The sequence below is a fragment of the Lepidochelys kempii genome, chromosome 1, assembly GCF_965140265.1.
Source record: "Lepidochelys kempii isolate rLepKem1 chromosome 1, rLepKem1.hap2, whole genome shotgun sequence".
In the NCBI taxonomy this organism is placed as follows: domain Eukaryota; kingdom Metazoa; phylum Chordata; order Testudines; family Cheloniidae; genus Lepidochelys; species Lepidochelys kempii.
The window spans coordinates 43,338,339-43,360,509 of NC_133256.1; the positions used below are offsets into that span (position 1 = coordinate 43,338,339).

The 22,171-nt window shown below is 40.2% G+C and overlaps 1 protein-coding gene across 5 annotated transcripts in view; it reads left to right on the forward strand.

Moving 5' to 3' along the window:
- Positions 1-19,838, forward strand: part of CDK8 (cyclin dependent kinase 8) — a 197,984-nt gene extending 178,146 nt beyond the window's left edge. For 2 of the 5 annotated variants that reach the window (XM_073340395.1, XM_073340415.1), the window contains exons 10-13: positions 11,622-11,719; positions 13,176-13,254; positions 13,371-13,529; positions 18,573-19,837. In XM_073340395.1, coding sequence (XP_073196496.1) covers positions 11,622-11,719; positions 13,176-13,254; positions 13,371-13,529; positions 18,573-18,698 — 462 coding nt within the window. In that variant the 3' untranslated portion in view covers positions 18,699-19,837. Of the gene's footprint in view, positions 1-11,621; positions 11,720-13,175; positions 13,255-13,370; positions 13,530-18,572 lie in introns of all 5 variants that reach the window. The other 3 variants (XM_073340434.1, XM_073340424.1, XM_073340405.1) reach the window with 2 other exon arrangements.
- Positions 19,839-22,171: the final 2,333 nt, after the last annotated feature.

The following is a 22,171-nucleotide window of genomic DNA, read 5'->3' on the forward strand; positions in this document are numbered from 1 at the left end:
CTAAGGGGTCATGATCTATCCTTATCTGGACTATTGCCTCCTCAAAACCTGGTCTCTCCAAGAGGCTCACCGAGTCACCAAAGCTGCAATGTACTTGCTTATAGAATTGGGCCTACAGGTCAGTGCCTAGAAATCACCCCTCGCTCCAGTACAGTACCTGGAATTCATAGGCTCCAACCTCAACTGTTTACATGCCAGAGCTCTCCTACCTCAACACAGATTCCTCTCTCTGGCTACACTCACAGAGACCATTCAAAAGAGCCCACAGATATCAGCCAGAAACAGCCTACAACTCTTTGGGCATGTGTCAGCAGGCACAGTGGTAATACCTCATACCAGGCTTCACATATGGTGCCTTCATATTTGGTTCAACTCAGTTTACAGACCAAACAGAGACAGACTAGACAAATCCCTGTCACTACCCACAAGGGTCATAATTTCCCTAGACTGATGGAGAGGCCCAGCCAACATTTGCAAAGGGATCCCCTTCTTGCAAACCCCCTCCCCCCCGTTGTTGCTTCTCACCACCGACGCATCGCTCAGAGGGTAGGGAGCACATCTAAATGGCCTTACAACACAAGGCAAATGGTCTCCCTCAGAGATATCCCTTCACATCAACCTGTTCAAGCTAAGAGCAGTCAGGAATGCTTGCACCCAGTTCCTCCTCCTGATCAAAGGATCACACATGAGTCCATAAGGTGAATAACTTCTTCCCAGCACCAGTGAATTCCTGGGTTTTGTGATGCTCCCAGCAACACTTTTTTCCAATTTTCATAAATAGGGCAAATTTTCATAGGCTCTCTGGTTTCTCAGAGTCTTTTCCCCTTTTCACACTCTGATCCTTACACACACACACACCCTCCCCCCAGGTAGAACTTATCTGGGACTTCTCTAGGTTCTTCTTCCCATGTCGTCTATTTATCTCTTTTTTGTATATAATTTTTTATTTCTATTTTCTTTCCCTGAGTTCCCCTTATGTATGCCTATGGTCATGAGACAGTGCACCCAGCCACTCTGCTCCTACTATGCTAAACTGCAGAGTCCCTTCTGGAAAATTAGGTGAAACGTCATTTCCCTTCCCAGATACAATGCAGCTAGGCTCTGTGCTGATAGGATGACATCACAGTACAAAGCTGAAATGCTCTCTGCACTGTCTTTCCTTTCCCCCAGGGTTAGATAATGTTTACTCTTGTTTTTTGATGGAAAGTCTTTTACTAACAGATACTTCTGCACTCCCTGAGTGGAGCAGAAAATGTCTGAGTTTCAATCTCTTCTGTGTCATGATAGTTATATAGTCATTCATCTCTGAATTTCCACTGTGTTTTCTATTTTCTCCTGCCAGTTTGTGATCCAATGTGCTTAGAACTCATCAGCGTCTTACTGATAGCTTCATAACCTAATAACCATAATGCTATGCCAGGATGTTGTTTTGTTTAGTTTGTGCTGTGAGACGCCATTCAGTGAATCGGCTCTCCCTCTTTCCTTTTCTGGTGCCTGAGTCAGTGCAAGAAGAGTTCCATTCAAACTGATACTTCACAAAAGCCATGTGCAGACCGTGAAGAACTGCTTGTGAATCTCATGCTGAAAGTTGAGTGTAAAACTATTGGAAAGACTTCCATCAGTGACTAGGTGCGACTGGAATTTAGTAAACCATTCTGTCAGTTATGCACAAAAGAAACAGTTGGCTTTGCAGTGCTAACAGGAGTAAAGAGCAATTGAAAAAAAACAATTTGTCACTAAAATAAACCAAAAACCAAATACAAAGAATAGACATGGAGTTAGAAGATTCCATTTTTATATAGTCACTTTTCAAAGTAGATTCACACTTGTTTATAAAAGCAACAATGGTTGGAAAATACAGCAGTCCACATACTGAGTGATGTAAGTAATGAGAGCCCATTGCCTTGTGCGCCTTTCTTTGCATGGCTTCATCGTTCAATAAAGCATTAAGTTCAGAATTTTCATCTTTATCTCCTAAGCCGACTATGGGATTTGCCTAGGTACGTGAAGGACCATCTCATTCTACACAACTTCCCCCGTCACAGTTACGTTCCACTGTATTAATGGAACTGTCAGAGAAGGTGAAACTCATATGTGTGGAAAGCACGGTTCTCGGTGTATATGGCACTTGGTCTTGAAACTACTACATATCTCACCGCTTTTAGATTGAATGGAAACCCCACGACTTTGACCTACTCTTCTCATAATAAAACAAAAATATATACTGTGAGAGCTGGAGAAAATGAGAGAATTTCTAGGCCTTGTCTAGAAATATTGCATCAGGAATGGAAGCAACTCTACTTCACACTGAGTTTGTCCACTTTAATGTTTGTGTGGACATATTCTTAGCTACTCCACTTCTGACAGTCATCCAACTACTATACCCCACACTGCATTGCTTCACAATGGATGAGCTTGTTTCTGTGCCCTCCACTTTTCTGGGGTCATCTTGACTGATGTCATCTCTGTTTAAAGGGTGGCAAACAGCCAGGAGTACCGCTTTTCCATACCAGTATTCAGTAGTAATGAGTTCACACACCAGAGTATCCATATCCATTATAGCAGCCATGCTCCCTCTTCCTCATGGTTCTCTGTAAACCCTTGCAGAAGTTCTGGACTTGATTGCTGTCTTTGGAAGAGCTGCATGTCCAGTCCCATCTGTAGAAGAGTCGCTGGAATATAGACATCTACAAGATACTATTAGAGCAAATAAAGAAGAGGGGCTCTCCTGGAGATGTCCCAAATGCCTAGTCAAAACAAAGGAGCTCTGGCAAAAGTACCTAGCACAAGGGACCTCTGGAAATGCTCCCACTACCTGCTCATATTCTGATGATCTTGACTGTGTTTTGCAAGGAATGTCACCAGCAAACCTGAGAATTATGTGGTGGATAGTTATCCACAAAAGACCCCAGACAAAACAGAAAGCATCCAAGACAACATGGCAACACCCCAAATCCCACCAAAAACCTGGAACCCATATTTGTCATGGACTCCAATCAGAAGGAGATTTATCAGGGTAGCCAAGAACTGTGAAACAGCAGATTTGGACATTACATGATAACCTCATGTGGACACATTGCTGTGGAGAAAATCTCTACCAGCAGCCAGACTGAAATTGCTGCAAAGGGGAGCTCTACCCGTAAATATTGTGTTCAGTATTATGACATAACTGCTTTGGGTGGTTTAAACTACTTTTTCTTTCCTGACACCATACTTGACAGAGCTGGGAGTCTTCCACCTACTTGCATTTAACATCCCCCTCCCCAGCATGCTCAAAATGGTATCTACACTGGAGACTTATAGCTGTTAAGTTTTATTTCTCTACAGTATGAAATCCTGCAACCACTAGCCACACTTATCACCTCCATACCACCCTTCTCAAGCTGCTTCCCATTCGTTCTCCCTTCCTCCCATTCATCCCTAGGTCAAAAAGTCAGCACCAGAGGAGCTTTAAATAAATAAATCAAACACATTGCAAGGCAAGCATGTTTATTTTAGAGGAAGATCCAGAAAGAGGAAAAAATAGTAGAAAAGGTGCATTGGGTTCATTTTCATCATTGCATTCAGTTTTAGTAAAGTTGAGATTTCTTGAGGTATTTGGCCCAAAACAGGTGATAGACACATTTCAGAAGGGATAAGACATTAAAAGGCATTTGGCTTTTAGAACAGCTAGTCCAGAACTCTTTTAACTTTGAAGTGTACTTTATGTAGGTATTATAAAAGAGAACTTAAGGCAAAGATAGTGGTGTGTCTTGTCATGCACCACACTGGAATGCACAGAAGCTACCTCAGGATTGCCCATATATCTAGTGTAGAGGTCAGTAACCTTTTAGAAGTGGTGTGCCGAGTCTTCATTTATTCACTCTAATTTAAGGTTTCGCATGCCAATAATAAGAATCCATGCGATCCGTGCTGAGCTGCGCCCCTCTTGGCCTTGTCTGCACCCCTCACAGCTCCAGGCTGGGGCCAGAGGGCCACAGCTGGGGGCAGCTGCAGAGCCCCGTGCCAAGGCCAGGAGCAGAGCCCCGGGCTGGCAGCCAGGACCCCAGGCCAGCAGCAGAGCCCCCCGGACTGGTGGCCAGAACCCGGGGCTGGCAGTGAGCTGAGGGGGCTGGCAGCTGGAACCATGGCTTGCAGTGTGCTGGCGGCTGGTACCCCAGGCCAGCAGCGGAGCCCCTGGGACTGGTGGCCATGACCCGGGGCTGGCAGCAGGCTGAGTGGGGCCGGCGGACGGAGCCCCGGCTGCCAGCGGAGCCCCTGGACCAGTGGCCAGGACCCGGGCAGTGTGAGCGCCACTGAAAATCAGCTTACGTGCCGCCTTTGGCACATGTGCCATAGATTGCCTACCTCTGATCTAGTGTTTCTGTTCCACTCGTGCACCATGTACGAGATAAATAGGCGTGTTGGTAAATAGGAATGCTGTGTATCTTCCTGGTTTGCCCATTGCTTCAGGATTTTCCTCAGGGTAACATCTTCCAACGTGAGGATAAGCCTGCAGGGTTTCACATGGAATAACTAGCTGGCTGACTGCTGCCCCTATTCACACGTTCCTGTAGCCCTCCACCTACCTGAAACCAGCATAGGCAACCAACTATCTTTACACCTACTCAAACTAGCACAGTTACTCAACCTTTGTTATAGAGGGCCTATACTAGAAGGGAAGTAATTTGACAAAACAATTTACCATTTCAAAGGGAACCTCTGCATGGGAGGAGAAGATGGGAATGACATTCCAAAATTGTGGAAAATAAATATTTTATCATTGTTGGCCTGGAGACTAGGATTGGTGCAATAAATACTTGTGCTTTTTCTGACTTTCCTTAGCACCTGTAATGCCATGGTGCTCCCAAGAAGGGGAGATATCACCTACAGAGAAGGTGACAAATCTCTGAATGGGAGGTAGGGAGAAGAAACAAGAGAGGATCTGTTCCAGGAACTATTAAATTCATCCCAAAAGAAGGCCATGAAGGCAGAGTTGTGGAGGAATGGTTTTCTTGGTGCATTCTCTAAGGATCAAAAGAGATCACATGGCCCTGGAAAGGGACATGATGCAGACCATGTACAGGCAAACACCTGTGATGGTGCACATTTGTTACAAAGGTCAAGATTTGCACCTCAATCGTCCAATGTCCTCTAAAATAAGTTCAGTCAACCTAATTATAGGCCCTTCCCACAACAATCAACCCCAGGAGATGGAGGAAGAGAAACCTTTTGAGATCATCACCTACAGCACTCCTTGACCATGCCTCCATTCCATTGGTCTTAAGTTTGCATCACATTCTTGCTTAATTGTTTTTGCTTTTATTCAAGATGCAGTTTACCTGTAAAGAGAAAAGGAGTACTTGTGGCACCTTAGAGACTAACAAATTTATTTGAGCATAAGCTTTCGTGAGCTACAGCTTACTTCATTGGATGCATGCAATGGCAAATGCAGGGGGGAGATTTTATATACACAGAGAACATGAAACAATGGGTGTTACCATACACACTGTAATGAGAGTGATCAGGTAAGGTGAGCTATTACCAGTAGGAGAGGAAAAAAAACCTTTTGTAGTGATAATAAAGGTGGGCCATTTCCAGCAGTTGACAAGAACGTGTGAGGAACAATGGCGGGGGAGGGAGGTGGTAAAACATGGGGAAGTAGTTTTACTTTGTGTAATGACACATCCACTCCCAGTCTTTATTCAAGCCTAATGTTATGGTATACAATTTGCAAATTAATTCCAATTCAGCAGTCTCTTGTTGAAGTCTGTTTTTGAAGTTTTTTTGTTGAAGAATTGCCACTTTTAGGTCTGGAACCGAGTGACCAGAGAAGTTGAAGTGTTCTCCGACTGGTTTTTGAATGTTATAATTCTTGATGTCTGATTTGTGTCCATTTATTCTTTTATGTACAGACTGCCCGGTTTGGACAATGTACATGGCAGAGGGGCATTGCTGGCACATGTTGGCATATATCACATTGGTAGATGTGCAGGTGAACGAGCCTCTGATAGTGTGGCTGATGTGATTAGGCCCTATGATGGTGTCCCCTGAATAGATATGTGGACAGAGTTGGCAACAGGCTTTGTTGCAAGGATAGGTTCCTTGGTTACTGTTTTTGTTGTGTGGTTGCTGGTGAGTATTTGCTTCAGGTTGGGGGGCTGTCTGTAAGCAAGGACTGGCCTACCTCCCAAGATCTGTGAGAGTGATAGGTCATCCTTCAAAATAGGCTGTAGATGAATTTTTGAATTTAAATGTTCAAGTTTTTTTAAATCAGGTTTGTTTTTGTTAAAATTGTTTTTAACTAAAATAGTTAAATAAAATATTTTTAAAAAATTAAATCGACTGTCAGCCAGGTCAACATGAGAAACTTAAAATATTGGCTTCTGCAGCTGACTCTGTCATCTTCACCTTCATTTCCTGTTTGTTCATAATCTGGAAAAGAAAAACAAGGTTTTCTGCTTTTTCAGGTCCCAAATGATTTCTCAAATTTGGAGTGAATTAGTCCAAAGGAAGAAAATTTTCTTTCTACACCAGCAGAAGAAGCTACTGCTGTTAAAAGTGAAATTATCACTTCAGCAATCTCTGAATCCAGTTCACTGGTGTGACTTCCTTTAAAACATGATCAGCAAACATATATTTCTTGAATGGTTCACCCTTAGCTCTGAAGTTTATTATAGTTGGCATTATGGAGGGATGATTGCTGGATGTCCATGTCATAGCCAACTCCTCTTTTTCAGCAGTTAAGGTTTGACCCTGGTACCCAGTACTGAGAATATTTGCAAGAAAACGAGCTGGAGATGGTGCTTGTCCCATTCGGTTTTTTAATTCTCGTAATTTAACTCTGTCATTGCATATTTCTCTTTTTAAGATCTCACTTAGTTCCTTCCAAATTTCAACAGCGTCAGCAATAAAACATTTCCCTGCATTTTGTTGAAGGCTACAGAAATAAGCTTCAGGGTACTCAGCATGTGTTCAACATTTCTCTTAAGCCCAATGTTGAGAACTTTGGCTGTGACAGTGCCATCTATTTTTTCACAATTTTTTTCACAAACTGTCATCACATTAGACCAGATCTTGATATAGTGCTCAAAACAGTCCACTACTGAGTTCCATCGCACATCTTATGGGAGAGTTAGCTTGGTTCCTCCCACTTTTTTCAGAGCAGCTGCTGCAAAGTGGTTGTTACAGAAGTATTTTGCAATTTCAAAAACCTTAGCCTTTATTTCTGGAACAGTGAAGTCTTTGGCTAGGAGGTGCATCAGATGAGCACTGCAACTGTGTGTTATTAGCTTGGGACTCTCTTCTCAATAATTTCTTCTCATCTTGGATACATTTGTAGCATTATCTGTGACCAAGCTGCATACTAGACATTTGAACTTTTTTTAAGTTTGTTATAGCTTTTACTGCTACTTCTTATAAGTATTCTGCTGTGTGTACATTTTCTGATGTATCAATTGTTTCTGTAAGGAAGACATTCCCTTCTTCTGTTGTCACACAAGCACATACAACAGGATTAGTGTGGGCATTGCTCCACCCATCAAGACTCAGGTTAACAATTTCACCCTCTAGACCTTTTGCACACTGCTCAATTTCTTTCATACACTATATCCAGAAATTTGCCTGCAACATCTGCTCTGTTGGGTGGACTGTATCCTGGTTTTAATGACTGACCCATGTTAATGAAGTGTGGGTTCTCAATCAAAAAGAAAGGAGAGTTTGTTACATAAACAAACTGGGCAATTTTTTAATCAATTACCTCTTTTTGTAATCTGCTGGTTCTTATCACAAATTTATGTATAGTTGTTTCTGGGTGACAGATTTTTTTTTTCTTTTTGCTACAGGTGATATACTGTGGCTATGTGACATATGTGCTGAGACTGAAACATCATCGTTGGCAGATAACTCTGAAACTATAAAAAGAAAAGGAGTACTTGTGGCACCTTAGAGACTAACAAATTTATTTGAGCATAAGCTTTCATGAGCTACAGCTCACTTTATCGGATGCATTCAGTGATGAAATGAGCTGTAGCTCACGAAAGCTTATGCTCAAATAAATTTGTTAGTCTCTAAGGTGCCACAAGTACTCCTTTTCTTTTTGCGAATACAGACTAACACGGCTGCTACTCTGAAATCTGAAACTATCGAAAATCATGGTGATCTTGAAGGTGGATAGTCTTCAGAATCCTGTATGTTGAGGATGGATTCTCCTAAACAAAATAAATCAATGCAGTTATTTAATTATTATTACCATACTGCTCATTTAGTATTACTCATTGCATTCACTGACACTCAGTTCTATTTTAAAGGTGAAATTGTAAAAGGAAGATCTGCCTATTTCAGCTATTTATTTTTTATCACAACTGCATCTAAAATGATAGTGCCATAGAGTAACAATTATATTTTTTTTGCTCAAACATGAGAATTCAAGAATAGTCCAGAAGGAAGACAGGCAGTTCTTAAGAAAGAAGTATGAAATAAAAAAGTTTACCAACCTGAAGATCGTGCATGTTCAGATATGTTCCTTTCATTGTCTTCAACGCAGCTTCCTCCTGAGAAGGAACACTTCTCATGATGTTGCTTCATTCGGGCAACCAGGCCTTGCATTTCTTTGTTGCAATATTTGCATTTTGCAGGCATGCCTGTCTTGCCCAGAGGTAGAGGAATTTCATTAAAATATTCCCAAAACTGGGTCTCTTTTATGGCCTACTGCCATTATAGTTTTCCCTTCTAGTGAGAGAATGGTATGGTAGATCTCAAATCAATGAAGGCTACACTCAGAAAGACCTCAAGACTTCTGGAATATGCTGCTCAAACAGTTTCACTTTTTTTCTACTGCCTGTCCCTCCCTTCTCACATTTATCTCCAGACTCTCCTTGTCCTGATGTATTCCGCCCCCAACAATCTTATATTCATTGAACTTTTTGAAACTTTGCACTTTTAGAGAGAGGTAAGGGATTGACTCTGTACACAAATTTGCAGAGGGACAATAGGGTTGAGGTCTGTTATTTCTCACCTCTATATTATTTATTTAAAACATTTTTGCTTTAACAAGCATATTATCTCTGGAGACGCAAATCCACAGTTTGAGAACTGCAAAACTAAGCATCTCTGGTGGTATCTTCTAGTCTGAGCACTGAGTCCCATTGAGTAGATAGATTAACCTAAATAATCTGTACAGAAGCCCCTGGAACCCAATAAGGTTCATGAACTATTGGAACTCATTTACAAAACTTTTCTTAAACGTTACATGACTATATTGTCTGATACTATAGAATCAGAATTTATAATCCCTATTCCATGATGAGATATCTTTGAGCTATAATGTATCTTTAGGTTTTTTCCTCAAAAAGCATTTTATCAAAAAAATCTGATTTTTTTTATTTTTTTTAAATCATTGATTTTTATCCACCCTGCTCAGCAGTGTCTCCTCCATGCTGCCTGACAGCAGTTCGAAAATGGCACTGACAAAATTAATGGATGCCAGCAGAGGAATATGGGGAGTTTGTTAATTTGAACCCTCCCCCACACATCCAAATTTCCTGCGTTTTCCAGTAGGCATCCACCTACTGAAAAATCATCCTACTGAAGAGGCATCCACAACAAGAAAAATCACAAAAACATGGATTTTTGTGGTGGAACAGTGCACCATGGAATATCTACCCAGAATACTGAGCAAATAGTGCAGAGCTGTGTGGATATAAAAAATAACAGATAGAGGCACCTTAGGCTGGCATGACAAACTGGTGTGGGTGCACTTCAGTTTGATGTAGTTAAATTGCTGCACTCACAGCGAACAAACTAATGCGATGTAACATCCCTGTGTCGACAGGGCCCTAATGTGTTCACTTTAGAATTTGTAATGTGCTGAGGATGCAATAGTTATCAATGCGATATAAATGCCCAGAGAGCTTCTGCAACATTACTGTGTTCCTCTCATAAAATCATGCTGATTGACTTTAAGAGCAATACCACACTTGGATATTTTAAGGGTTAGATCAATTATTCCAACTTGGACTGAATTTACACCTAAAGAGTTTGTGTCTCTGCCTATACATTTGAGATTATGTAACAGTCAGCTTTAAGACCAGTTTCTGCCTGCTGGCTAATCATTTCCTCAGAGCACATAACTTTGTTAGGAGTATTGAAAACCGTTTCCACCTAAATCCCTATTTTATTTCACTGTGATTAGGACAGTCTTGTTTTTTCCCCTCCCCTCTATATATACTGTTTTAGGATTTTGTACTGCTACCTGTTATGTAGAAGGCATTCAGATACTTACATAAAATAGATTGACAATAGCAAAATCCATAGAGAACTTCTTGGAGACAAAAAGAAAAGGAGGACTTGTGGCACCTTAGAGACTAACCAATTTATTTGAGCATGAGCTTTCGTGAGCTACAGCTCACTTCATCGGACACTTGGAGACACTTGCTCTACTATCTTTTCTGGTTATAGAAAGCTCTGCTTGGGTTAGTGCTGTTTTGATTGGGGGGAAAGAGAAAGAGAGAAGTGGGTTAGTTTTGAAAGTTATTCTAGTTATGATGGAAAAACTGTGTCAAAGGGGAAGGTTTTGTAGTATTTCATGAAAGTAGTCAGGTTAAATTTCTCTGATTTCCTCTGGAAATATTCTTATACTTTGCTTTGTCCTTGGTGCTCTCATGCTTTGTGATCTGCATTGTCCCAGAGGAGCACGATTTTCTTAGCATTAGATGAAATATGGTCTTTAATGCAGCTGATACCTGATCTATTAGTTAGTATGAAGATTAAGACAATGACCTTAAACTGGCTATGGAAGTGGACTCTCACCCAGCTGAGGGACTAGAGCACAGGCTTGATGTGCTCATGGAGGAGGCGGGCAGCTGCATTTTGTTCCTGCTGGAGCCTTTCCATTGATTTCACTTGTAGTTTGAGATCAATAAATAAACTAAGATCTAAGATTTTGCTCATCCCCCTCATCTGAATACCATTCAGACATTTAAAATACAGTGAGCCTGCTATCCTCATAATTAGTACACGCACAGTGGATCACACTGTTTGTGAGTTACTTGGGCAGGTGGAGTTTCCTATCCCATCTAGAAATGCATTACCTTATGATTGCCACTTTCTGTGGTGGGTATTCAATGTCAATGGTGCTGTATAAATAGTACTGATAATGGGCTGTAGTAAATATGGGGCCTTGGTCAGAATATTTGTTGTCTGTAAATCAAATGAAAATTCCTCAAAGATAATTTCTTCCAAGTAAATGTGCATGTCAGTGTGACATAAAATCTCAGTTAACGTGTGTGAATTCATTTTAAAATAAAGCTTCTTCACTAAGAAAGAGCAGACTAACAAAACTACAGTGATTGATTTATTGGGGCGGGGGGAAGTTTTGAGGATTTTGTTGGTAGAGCACTTATGGCAAAGCTAATTATTTGAGTGAGTTTTAAGTTTTATAGGTAGAAACAAGTGGTTGTTCAATAACAAATTCAATTAATATTTAAAACATGAGGGGAAAATATGGTTCATATTTGCCGTTAGTGATTGGGGTCTAGAAATTAGATCATATGAGTGACAGTGTGGCATGTCAGAATACAGTGGGACGAAGGCTTTCATTAATAGTTTTTGTAATACTGAACTTTTTCTAAAACTCTGCCTAGCTTCAGAAATTGCTTACTATGGACCCAATAAAGAGAATTACCTCAGAACAGGCTATGCAGGATCCTTATTTCTTAGAAGATCCACTTCCCACATCTGAGTAAGTGGTCGGTTTATTAATCCATTAGCATGTTCAGATATTTTTTTATGTATGCACTTTGTTTACTGCTTACTATGAATATATACCTATGTGTGTGAATAATGAATTAAATACCTTCTGTCTGACAAGTAAAGAAAAAACTATAATAACTAAAATGCCATTTGAGGTTTTTAAAATTAAGTAGCGTTCCTATTAATTTATGAAACTTTGATCCTGTTAGTCACAGCACTAATCCTGTTATTCACTGACAGGGTGATTATGCATGCTACAGATCTTTGTGGACAACTGCTAAGTGCCTGCAGGTCCAGTTCTCTGTTCTAGAATGCCAGATGACATTTAGTAATTAGTTTACAATTTTCCATCTTATCCTTTGTTGTAAATTCAGTAGATGGGAGGTGGGGGGATGGGGGAGAAATAGTATTGTCTCTCTGTACTTTCATACTTCACAGCTTAAATCCATTTTCCGTGGACGCACTTTCTTTTCAACTGCACAGGGAGATTTCTAAACATAAGAAAGCTTACCAACAAAAAGGGTGAACAGTCTATGATAAAGCATCCTAAGATGGCCAGCCAGTGCTTGAATGGCCTTGTTTTAGAAAGGCCAGTAGCATATGCTGCGTATCATTCCTTTTTTCATTATTAAGGGAAGAATTTATAAAATGTGTTATGTATATTTATAACAGTTAATTAAAATGAAATTAATTCAGCTCAGCTTAGTGAGATATTTATAACGGCTCCTGACCTGTCTTTTATATTCTAATGCTGTCGTGCAAGTGGTTTGGTTTTGCAGAAACTGCTCTTAGGTCAATATTCTTTTCCCTCCACCTTAAATTAGCAGCATTTTAATACAAAATGAATAGCATGTTCGCAGGTACAGAGGCTAGTTATAAATAAAGGTATATCCATATGATTACGAGTGGAGAAATCTTAGCTTGGGTTAGCAGTAACAAATTCATTCATGTATGTCCATGAGTTTAAGGTGAGAGACCACATACCTCCAAAGGCTTCCACATCATGTCACAGTTAATTTTTTTTTATTTGGTAATGGTGTTTTTAACTTCTTGACCACAATTATTGACTACTTAATGTAGTTCAACATTTTATGGATTTCTTTATACCTGGATGAAGGGAACTACATTATGCACTTCTAGAGGAATTGACTCTGGTATCTAACAGGACTCTTCCATCTCTCCGACTCCAGTCTGGTCACCACATTATCCAGAAACACTGACAAATTGGGAGTTGGGAAGAGAATAGAAATGGCCAAAAAGTTAAAACAAATACAAGGCTAAGTAAATTATGTTATTAAGAAGGGGTAAACTTCTTGACAGTAAGATATATTAGGCTGTGGCTCAGGAAATTTAAAAGTAGACCGGACAAAATACTAGATCTTGATCTACGACTAACCTCTCTGATTCTAGGCAGATATACCAAGTCTGCTAACTTGTTTTTGCAGTGTTTTTGCAGGTTGTCAGATCCCCTACCCAAAACGAGAATTTTTAACAGAAGAAGAACCTGATGATAAAGGAGACAAAGTAAGTATTAAAATACAGTATTGTCTTGTCTCCTTGAGCTTTACCTCGGTATTTCACATTTGCTGCTCTTGTACTGCTTCTGAGTTGAAATTTTTCTTTTTGTTTAACCAATTGAGAAGAACCAGCAGCAGCAGCAGGGCAATAACCATACTAATGGAACTGGTCATCCAGGGAACCAAGACAACAGTCATACACAGGGACCCCCATTGAAAAAAGTGAGAGTTGTTCCTCCTACCACTACCTCAGGTGGACTTATTATGACCTCAGACTATCAGGTATTTCAACTTCAATTTTCCATATATTATATATTTGGCTCTTGTGTATTGTAACTTAGAAGAAACTACTTACAGTGCAACTCTACTCTAAAAACTATTCTGAATAATGGCATGGTGGGGTTCCGTATTTATTGTATCTCAGCTTCTTTCAGATCAAGTGCGCTCAATTAAAAAAATAAGAATTTTTTTTCAAACTCTCAATCCTGCAACTTCAACTTCTGAGGCGAATCAAGTTAGGAGTGGCAAGGAAACAATAACTTTTAGTGATTATTATTTATTAGTATTACCTTAGTACCTAGAAGCCTGAGTCACAGAGCAGGACCTCATTGTGGTAGGCGCAGTGCAAACAAGAGACAACAGATGGATAAAGACAGATCAGGGATTATAAGAAAATAATGAGACAGTATTGGTCAGCATGATATAGGGAGTCATCTCAGGACAAGAGCAGCCTAACTCTTGTCAAGCTGGAAAAGAAGAGTTTCAAGGAGTGTTTGAAGAAGGATACTGTAGGGCAGCATGGGAGAAAGTATGAAGGTGCTTGTTTGAAAATTTAACAAGTGGGCCAGGGAGGCAGGAGCTGACATCTCAATAGTGAACAACAGATGATAGCTAGGGTGGGATGAGCAGTGAAGAGCCTTGAATGTAAAGAAAAGCAGTTTGTTTTGTGATAGAGAAGAGGGAGCCAGTGGAAGGATGCAAAGGGGGTGGGATGATGTGGTCAAAGTGATAGGCTACGAAAATGATTTGAAGCAGTATTCTGAATGGATATGACTTGGGCAAAGTTGCATTTGCCAGAGAAAAGGACATTGCAGTAGCTGAGATGCGAGACGAGAGCCTAGAAGTGAGTTTTAGCTGTGTGGATGGACTAAACAAGGTCATACCTTAGAGCAGCTATGCAGAAAAATTGGCTAGATTTAGACATAGGTGAGGACCTAGAGAGAGGTCATAGTCAAAGCTGGTGCCCTGATTATGGGCCTGAGTCATAGGCAGGATGGGGTGGTCCACAGTGATTGACAAGCAAGGTAACAGGCAGGCTTGTGGGGGAAGATTAAGAGCTCTGTTTTAGCCATGTTGAGATGAGCCGAAGTCTAGCAACAGACAGAGATTTTAATTTGGACAAAAGTAGACCTTTCTGAAGTAGAGAGGTACATCTGTGAGTGATCAGCGTAGATATGGTGGTTGGATTTGTGTTTGTGGATGAGATTACCCAGAGATAAGACATAGAGGGAGAAGAGAAAGGGACCAAGGTGAGAGCCTTTGGAGCAGTGGAACAGTTTCTATAGAAAGTTGGAGGGAAGATGTAGAGGATTTTCCAAAGGACATTCTGAAGGAGTGATTAGAGAAGTAGGAGAGGACAGAGTCATGGATGCCAAGTGAAGACAAGATTTCAAGAAGAAGAGCATGCTCAACAGTGTCACAGGTGGCTGACCAGAATGGAGTACTGATTTTGAGCTTTGCCTAGAGAATAGGTCATTAGAGACTTTGAGAGTAGTTTTGGTGGACCGCAAGTGGCAGAAGCTGGATTGGAAGGGGTCTAAGATGGAATAGGTGGAGAGGAACTCCAGACAGTGATTGTCTGGAACAGGGAACAGGAGATGGGTGGTTAGTTGGAGAGGCCAGTGGGGTCAATGATGGGTTTTTCAAAATGAGGAAATAAAGCATGTTTATATTGTGAAAGATATAACACTTGAGGAAAGTGAGAGGTTAGATCCTCTGTCCCTGTAAGATAGCTGCTGTCAGTTTGCTTGCCATACCCCATTTACTACTACATAAAACAAGAATGAAAATCCAATAACTTGGAAATAATCCGCTTTTAAAAGGTTTCAGAGTAGCAGCCGTGTTAGTCTGTATTCGCAAAAAGAAAAGGAGTACTTGTGGCACCTTAGAGTACCACAAGGTGCCACAAGTACTCCTTTTCTTTTTGCGAATACAGACTAACACGGCTGTTACTCTGAAACCTGTCATTATGCAAGGCACTGCATTTAGCCGTATGGAAAAGTCTCTAAGGTGCCACAAGTACTCCTTTTCTTTCAGCTTTTAAAACTGGTTCTTGGGATCATTGACTAGATGTACTCGGGTAGGCCAGTGGTATGTCCCAGATTCTCATAAAGTGTATAGTTTTCCCCCTGGCTCTGCACACATAAAGGTATAAGAACCTAACAATGTAAAGGCAAGTCATTTTGCAGGAGCTGAATGTCATGAGCTCCATAGCCAAATGACCCCAAATTTTCTTCACTAATTCTACCCTAGGTCTTCAGCTAGTGTATCAATTTTCAGGTCCATTTCACTATGCATGTGGGTTTTAGAGCACTTTGAATAATCAGTTCTAAACAGAAAGTTCTGTTCAACCTTAACCACTGTGCAGCAGGGCTGCCTCAGAATGTAACTATAATATTCTATCCCTCAGTGGAGTGTGTATTCACAAAATATTTTCCAACACGAGGGTTGATCCCTCTTAAACCTGCAGGCAGCTAAGTCAGTTGCTATCCAGAGATTGTTTTGGCATCATTTCTGCCGGAGTCTCTGAAGAAAGCAGATGCCGCAGAACCTCTTGTCTCTCTCCCCTGCTGACTGACATAGCTAAGGAAAAGAGGTGTAGAGGGCTTGTGTGTTGGGGCAGGGTAGCTCCACTTGCTTGCACTATTGACCCCACTTCACAGTGGCAGCTGACCTGAGCGCATGGGAATCAGAGCAAACCCAAGCTACCTCTCCTGTGAGCATGGATTGAAGTCTACAAGCTGGGCCAAGGGGCTCCAAATCACCCTCAGTGTACCCAGGGATTGCTTAGGGATTCCACCTATCACCCACATCTAGGTTGAGGCAAGCTGTGCTCCTTCCTCAGCTTTCTCACTCCACTGACATCCGTACCAAGCTTACTGCCTGACAGGGTAGTGTTTTTCAGCAAGGGCCATATAGGGGGATTTTTGCTTGGAGTAGTGGTAACTGCCCCTTCACTGTCTCAGCAGCTCTTGCAAGTGCTTTGGCTCCTCTTGACTGCTCACCTTTATGCCATGCCTTTGAAAGGCATATTGTTTGACTTTCAAAAATTCAGTCTATTTTCCCCAGAATTTGAGGAAGGCAAGGATGATATTGCACTCATGAGTTGACATATAGTAAATAAGGCAGGTGGAAGGAACTGACAAAAGCACTGAGGCCAAAGCAATTAAATGCCACTACTGATGGACACACATCTCTCTGAGTCTCCCCCTAAGATCCTTCAACCCAAGGAGGCAGGAGAAAATTTTAAAATACACCATTGTTTTGACCAAACACCTGTCCCTTGGTTCTCTCATACTGTTACATCTGAGCCCAGTGAGGGAAATAACTATCCCTTGAGGAGGTTTACTAAGACATCCCCTCAGCAGCTAAATCCTTCGTTTAATCTCTCTGAAGCAAGCTGGCCTATAAATTCTCCCCCTACACAACCTTTTCTGTCATGCATAAAAGCAATTAGGTAAGGATTTTTACAGGTATATAGACTTCCGTGTCCCTTGGTTTCAGACGTGTCAACTTACACATTTAATGTGACAACACTGAAATGAATTGGAGCAGTCCTGTCCCTGGAGGATGTAACAAGCTTTTGTCTTATGAGGAGAGGGTTAATGGTGTTTGGAGGTAGAGCAGGCTGGGTTGTTTGGAATTTTTACTTTTGTTTTTAAAAGTCACTTGTTGCTCTACATGATGTGAACACAGAGTCATCTTGTAATTGGCCACATAAAATAAATAAGCAACATTTTTCAGTAGTCATATTGTGAAAGCCTATCTATTAATTATATTATAAATAAAGCATTCATGGCCAATTTTAAACTTCAAAGTTTTTTTCCAGTTCCTGCATACTTGGGGCACATTTTGCCAAAAAGTACACCCAAAAATTTTTGCACTGTTAAATGTATCCTTTACTTATTATACAGAACTGGATCATTTGATGGCTGATCTGTTACTCTGACACTTCTCATTAAGTGAGTAGTGTGTCTCTCAAGAGTGAAGATAAATGTCATAACAGCTCAGCCATCATGTGAGCTATGATGTACAGCAATGCTAATTTATTCCTGCTGGCTGAAAGTACGGTTATAACCATTTCTTATCCTATCCACACCACACACTTAGAGAGTGAATCAGTCCCTTAAATGCACGTGTGGAAAGTATCCACCTACCTTGCTTTATAAAGGGCATCCCTTTATTTTTATTTTCCCAGTATGTAGCCATCTCAATATATTTACTGAATCTAACTTAACTTCTGATCTAAATGAAGACTCATGAAAAGCAGGAGTTTAAGTGCTTAAACTAAAGAAATAAATCCCACATCAATTACAGCCTTTTAAACTGTAACAATTAAACAAATACATCCTTTTATTTATTTATTTATTTATTTATTTATTTATTTATTTATTTATTTATTTTTGTATCTCCCATTTGGTCCTAGGCAGATTATATGGGTACAAAATTTTGGCTTGATTTTGAGCTCTTTGGGGCAGGGACTATCTCTTCTTGACTGTCTAGAGAATATCTACCTTATAGTGAATGCTCCAGTAAACCAAAATTAATCTCATATGCAAAGGTCTCCCAGATAAACTTCCTTGAATTATAATTGATATTAAATACACAACAAACCTCCCAAATATGTTCTCTTGGAGGGGAAAGAAAACCCCAATGGAGAGCACCTAGGATATTTTTGACTGTCAGGTTTTTTTTTGTTTTTTTGTTTTTTTTAACACACTGATGTACCACAGTGGTGAGCATAAGATGTCTGGATAGTTGAATAGACATTGGTGACATGACAGATATGAACGGTTCAGAATGGGTAACAAACAGCATTACTTGTTACTAGCTCTCAATCAGATATTCCTGGTGCTCATATCCTTAGTTACTGCAATCAAAATAAGTAGAACACTGTAAATACAAGTGATTGATATACTGTGCTGTAGTACCTGTTAATTATTGCCACACACAGCACAGAGACCTCAAAAAATGAATGGGCATTTTATTTGTATTATAAATGCATCCACTGTAGGGATCAATTCTCTTCTCCTTCATTGTTTCCAGCGTTCCAATCCCCATGCTGCATATCCCAACCCTGGACCAAGCACATCGCAGCCACAGAGCAGCATGGGATATTCAACTACCTCCCAGCAGCCTCCACAGTACTCACATCAGACGCACCGGTACTGAGCTGCACCTGAATAATGTCAGTGCACTGTTGCTAATGCTGTAGGACTGGCCATGCAGCTGTCTGCCTGGAATCTGGCTTGGGCCACAAGAATGTACTGTACAACCACACCTTCAAAATGTCTGATAGCCAAGTTCCACCACTTTTCACAGAATGGAGTAGTGGCTCCCAAATTGTACCTGTTTTGGGGTTAGACTTGAAAAGAAAGTGCTAGCACAGTTTGTGTTGTGGATATGCTACTTCCATAGTTTACTTGACATGGTTCAGACTGACCAATGCATTTTTTTCAGTGACAGTCTGTAGCAGTTGAAGCTGTGAAATGTGCTAGGGGCAAGCATTTTTTTTATTGTATGTGGTGAATTCTCTTGATGTAACAACATTATCTGACCAATAGTACACAAAATCCTTTAACTGGTACTTGAAGCATACAGTATATGTTAACATGGCAAAAAAGCAAAATAACCGTGACTCTAATTGAGATAATTTTGATATACATTTATTTTTAGTGACTTTTGTGCGTTGGTTCATTTTCCACATTGATCAATGTTTTATGACCAACAAAATTGCTACAATAAGATTTTTTAATAAATGAGAACATTTGCATTTTTCCAGCAGATTATAAGCCTCCCAAAGATTAATTTCCAACATATAAATTTGTTTTTGTTTTTAAATCTATGACTTGACTGGTATTAAAGCTGCTATTCGATAGTAAAATAGGTTTGTTGTCATTGATATAAACATGTTTGGTTCAGCAAACAAACTGAAATGATTGTCATAGACAGTGTTTTATTTTTCCTATTCGTGTTGCTGATTTGTGAGCATGCTTTGGGATTACAAAAGCATGAATTATATTTCCTAAAAAGGTGCGGCATCCATTCAGATATTTCGTCATGATTTTTGAGAGATGGATTGGTGTAGTGGATTTTAAATTTTGTTCAGTTAATTATTTTTTAAATATTTTCGCACGTTATTAGGGATGCCCTTATTACAGCAAAGGATGAGGTGTTAGGAGAGCCTTAGAATTTGAGGAAAAACTATAACATACAATGTACTGTATCAAACTATTTTACATGAATGACGCAAGTATTCTGAATAAAAAACTGAACATTGTTAAAAACAAGGTGTTATGTAATAAATTTATTTTTCATAAATCTGCATATGAACTTTGCTTGTATTCCTTGTTATCAACAGACATGAAATACTTTAATACACTAACATACATATAGGCACTGTCTGAATAAATCAGTTCAGTTTCTTAGTTCAACAGTAATTTCTATAGCAAGTAGAGAGGTTTCTCTTAACTGTTGCATCTCATCCATTTAAGTATTACAAGAACTACTATAACCCTCTTACTGATTACCCTTTTATAACCGTGTGCAGATAATCAGCTATGCTGTACTGAGTTACAAAATATTAATTACATTTTATCGATGATGCAACTGGTCCTACACAGAATCTAGAGATACTAGTATCCATAAAACCACATCTAAGGTTTTCCTTATTCATTTGTCATGTTGGTATCTAATCCCACAATGCTATCTCATGGGGCCAGCATCCCCCTCTGCTTACACCACCTTTTTCTACAGGTGAAAGTGTTCAGTATTATTCCAGTGTGATGATGCCATTATATTACATGAAGGCTTATTCATTGAGATGCCTATGGTAATGTCGAGGAAAGTTTAAATCACAGATAAGGTGAGGAGTGGACCAAGTATCAAATTGGAATAAAGGATATGAGTAAACAAGAGAAAATCGATGTGTTCAAAATATTTAATATGTTTGGATGTTAATGTTGATTTTTCAGTAAGTCTTGGTGCTCTGGGGAAGTTCCAGAAGACTGGAAGAAAGCTAATATTGTGCCAATATTTTAAAACGGTAAATAGAATGACCCAGGTAATTATAGGTTTGACAGTCTGACTTTGATCCTAGACAAGATAATGGATTGGTTGATATGGGACTTGATTAATAAAAAAAATAAAGGAAGGTAATGTAATTTATTCCAGTCAACATGAGTTTAGGGAAATAGATCCTATCAAACTAACAATTTTTTTTTCTTTTTGATGAGATTACAAGTTTGGTTGATGAAAGTAAGTGTTGATATAATAGACTTATGTAAGGTGTTTGACTTGGTACCTTGAGACACTTTCATTAAAAAACTAAAATGATATAAAATCAACCTGGCACGCATCAAATGGATTAAAAGCTGGCTAACTAATAGATCTCAAAATATAGCTGTAAATGGGGAAAAATCGAAAGGGTGTGGTTTCTAGTGGGATCCTGCAGGGATTTGTTCTTGGCCTTCTGCTAGTCAACATTTTATGAATGACCTGAAAGAAAACATTTTCAGATGACAGAAAAATTGGGTGAATGGTATAAAAAATATCTGGATCACTTAAGCTGGGTGCAAGCAAACAATGCATTTTAATATATCTAAGTTTAAATGTACACAGTTGGAATAAAGAAAGTAGGCCATACTTAGAGGATGGGGAATTCTATCTTGTAAAGCAGTAACTCTGAAAAAGTTTTGGGGGTCATGATGGCTAATCAGCCGAACATGAAGTGTCAGTGCAAAGCTGTGGCCAAAAGGCTAATACAGTCCTTGGATGCATAAACAGGTTAATATAAAATAGGATTAGAGAGGTTATTTTGACACTGTTGCGACCGCTGCTGGAATACTGTGTCTAGTTCTGGTGTCCACCATTGAAGAAGCACGTTAATATATTTGGAAAAGGTTCAGAGAGGCGCTACAACAATGATTAAAGAATTAGAACCCATACTTTATTCTTTGAGTTCTTGCTCATGTCCAGTCCATATTAGGTTTGTGTGCTCGCCACATGCACTGGTGCTGGAAGTTTTTCCCTGAGCAGTATCTGTAGGGGACCGGCTCTGGCGCCCTCTGGAGTGGTGCCTGCATGGCGTGGTATAAGGGGCGCTGCTGGCTCCCCCCACCCTCAGTTCCTTCTTTCCTCCAGTGACAGTGCTGGAAGTTCTGCTGCTTCAGCCAGCTTTCACTTAGTTCTGTGTGTCTCATGAATGTTTCTTTGTAAAATAATTATATATAGTTCTAGTTGGTTGGTCCCAGAGGGGACTCAGCCTAAGGACCGGGCATGCCCCAATCGCCAGGCTTTAAACCATGCGATCATTGTAAGCAGCCAAAGCCCATCGGCAGCCTGTACGTTAGCTGTTTAAGGTGTCTAGGAGAAGGACACACAAGTGACAATTGTTGCATCTTTAAGTCATTCAAACCCAGAACAAAAAAGGAGAGACATCTATCTCAGGGTTCGCCTGATGGAGCCAGCGCTGATCCTTGCACTGGAGCAGGGTCCAACTCAACCCCAAGCACCACAGCATCAGTACGGAACGCCCTGCAGGTGCTGTCTACGAGCTGGCACCAATCCCCAGCCAGGAAGCCCAAGAGGTCCACGAGGGGAAGATCTCCCACTTCCCGTAAGGGAAAGGAACGGGCCGGAGAAGA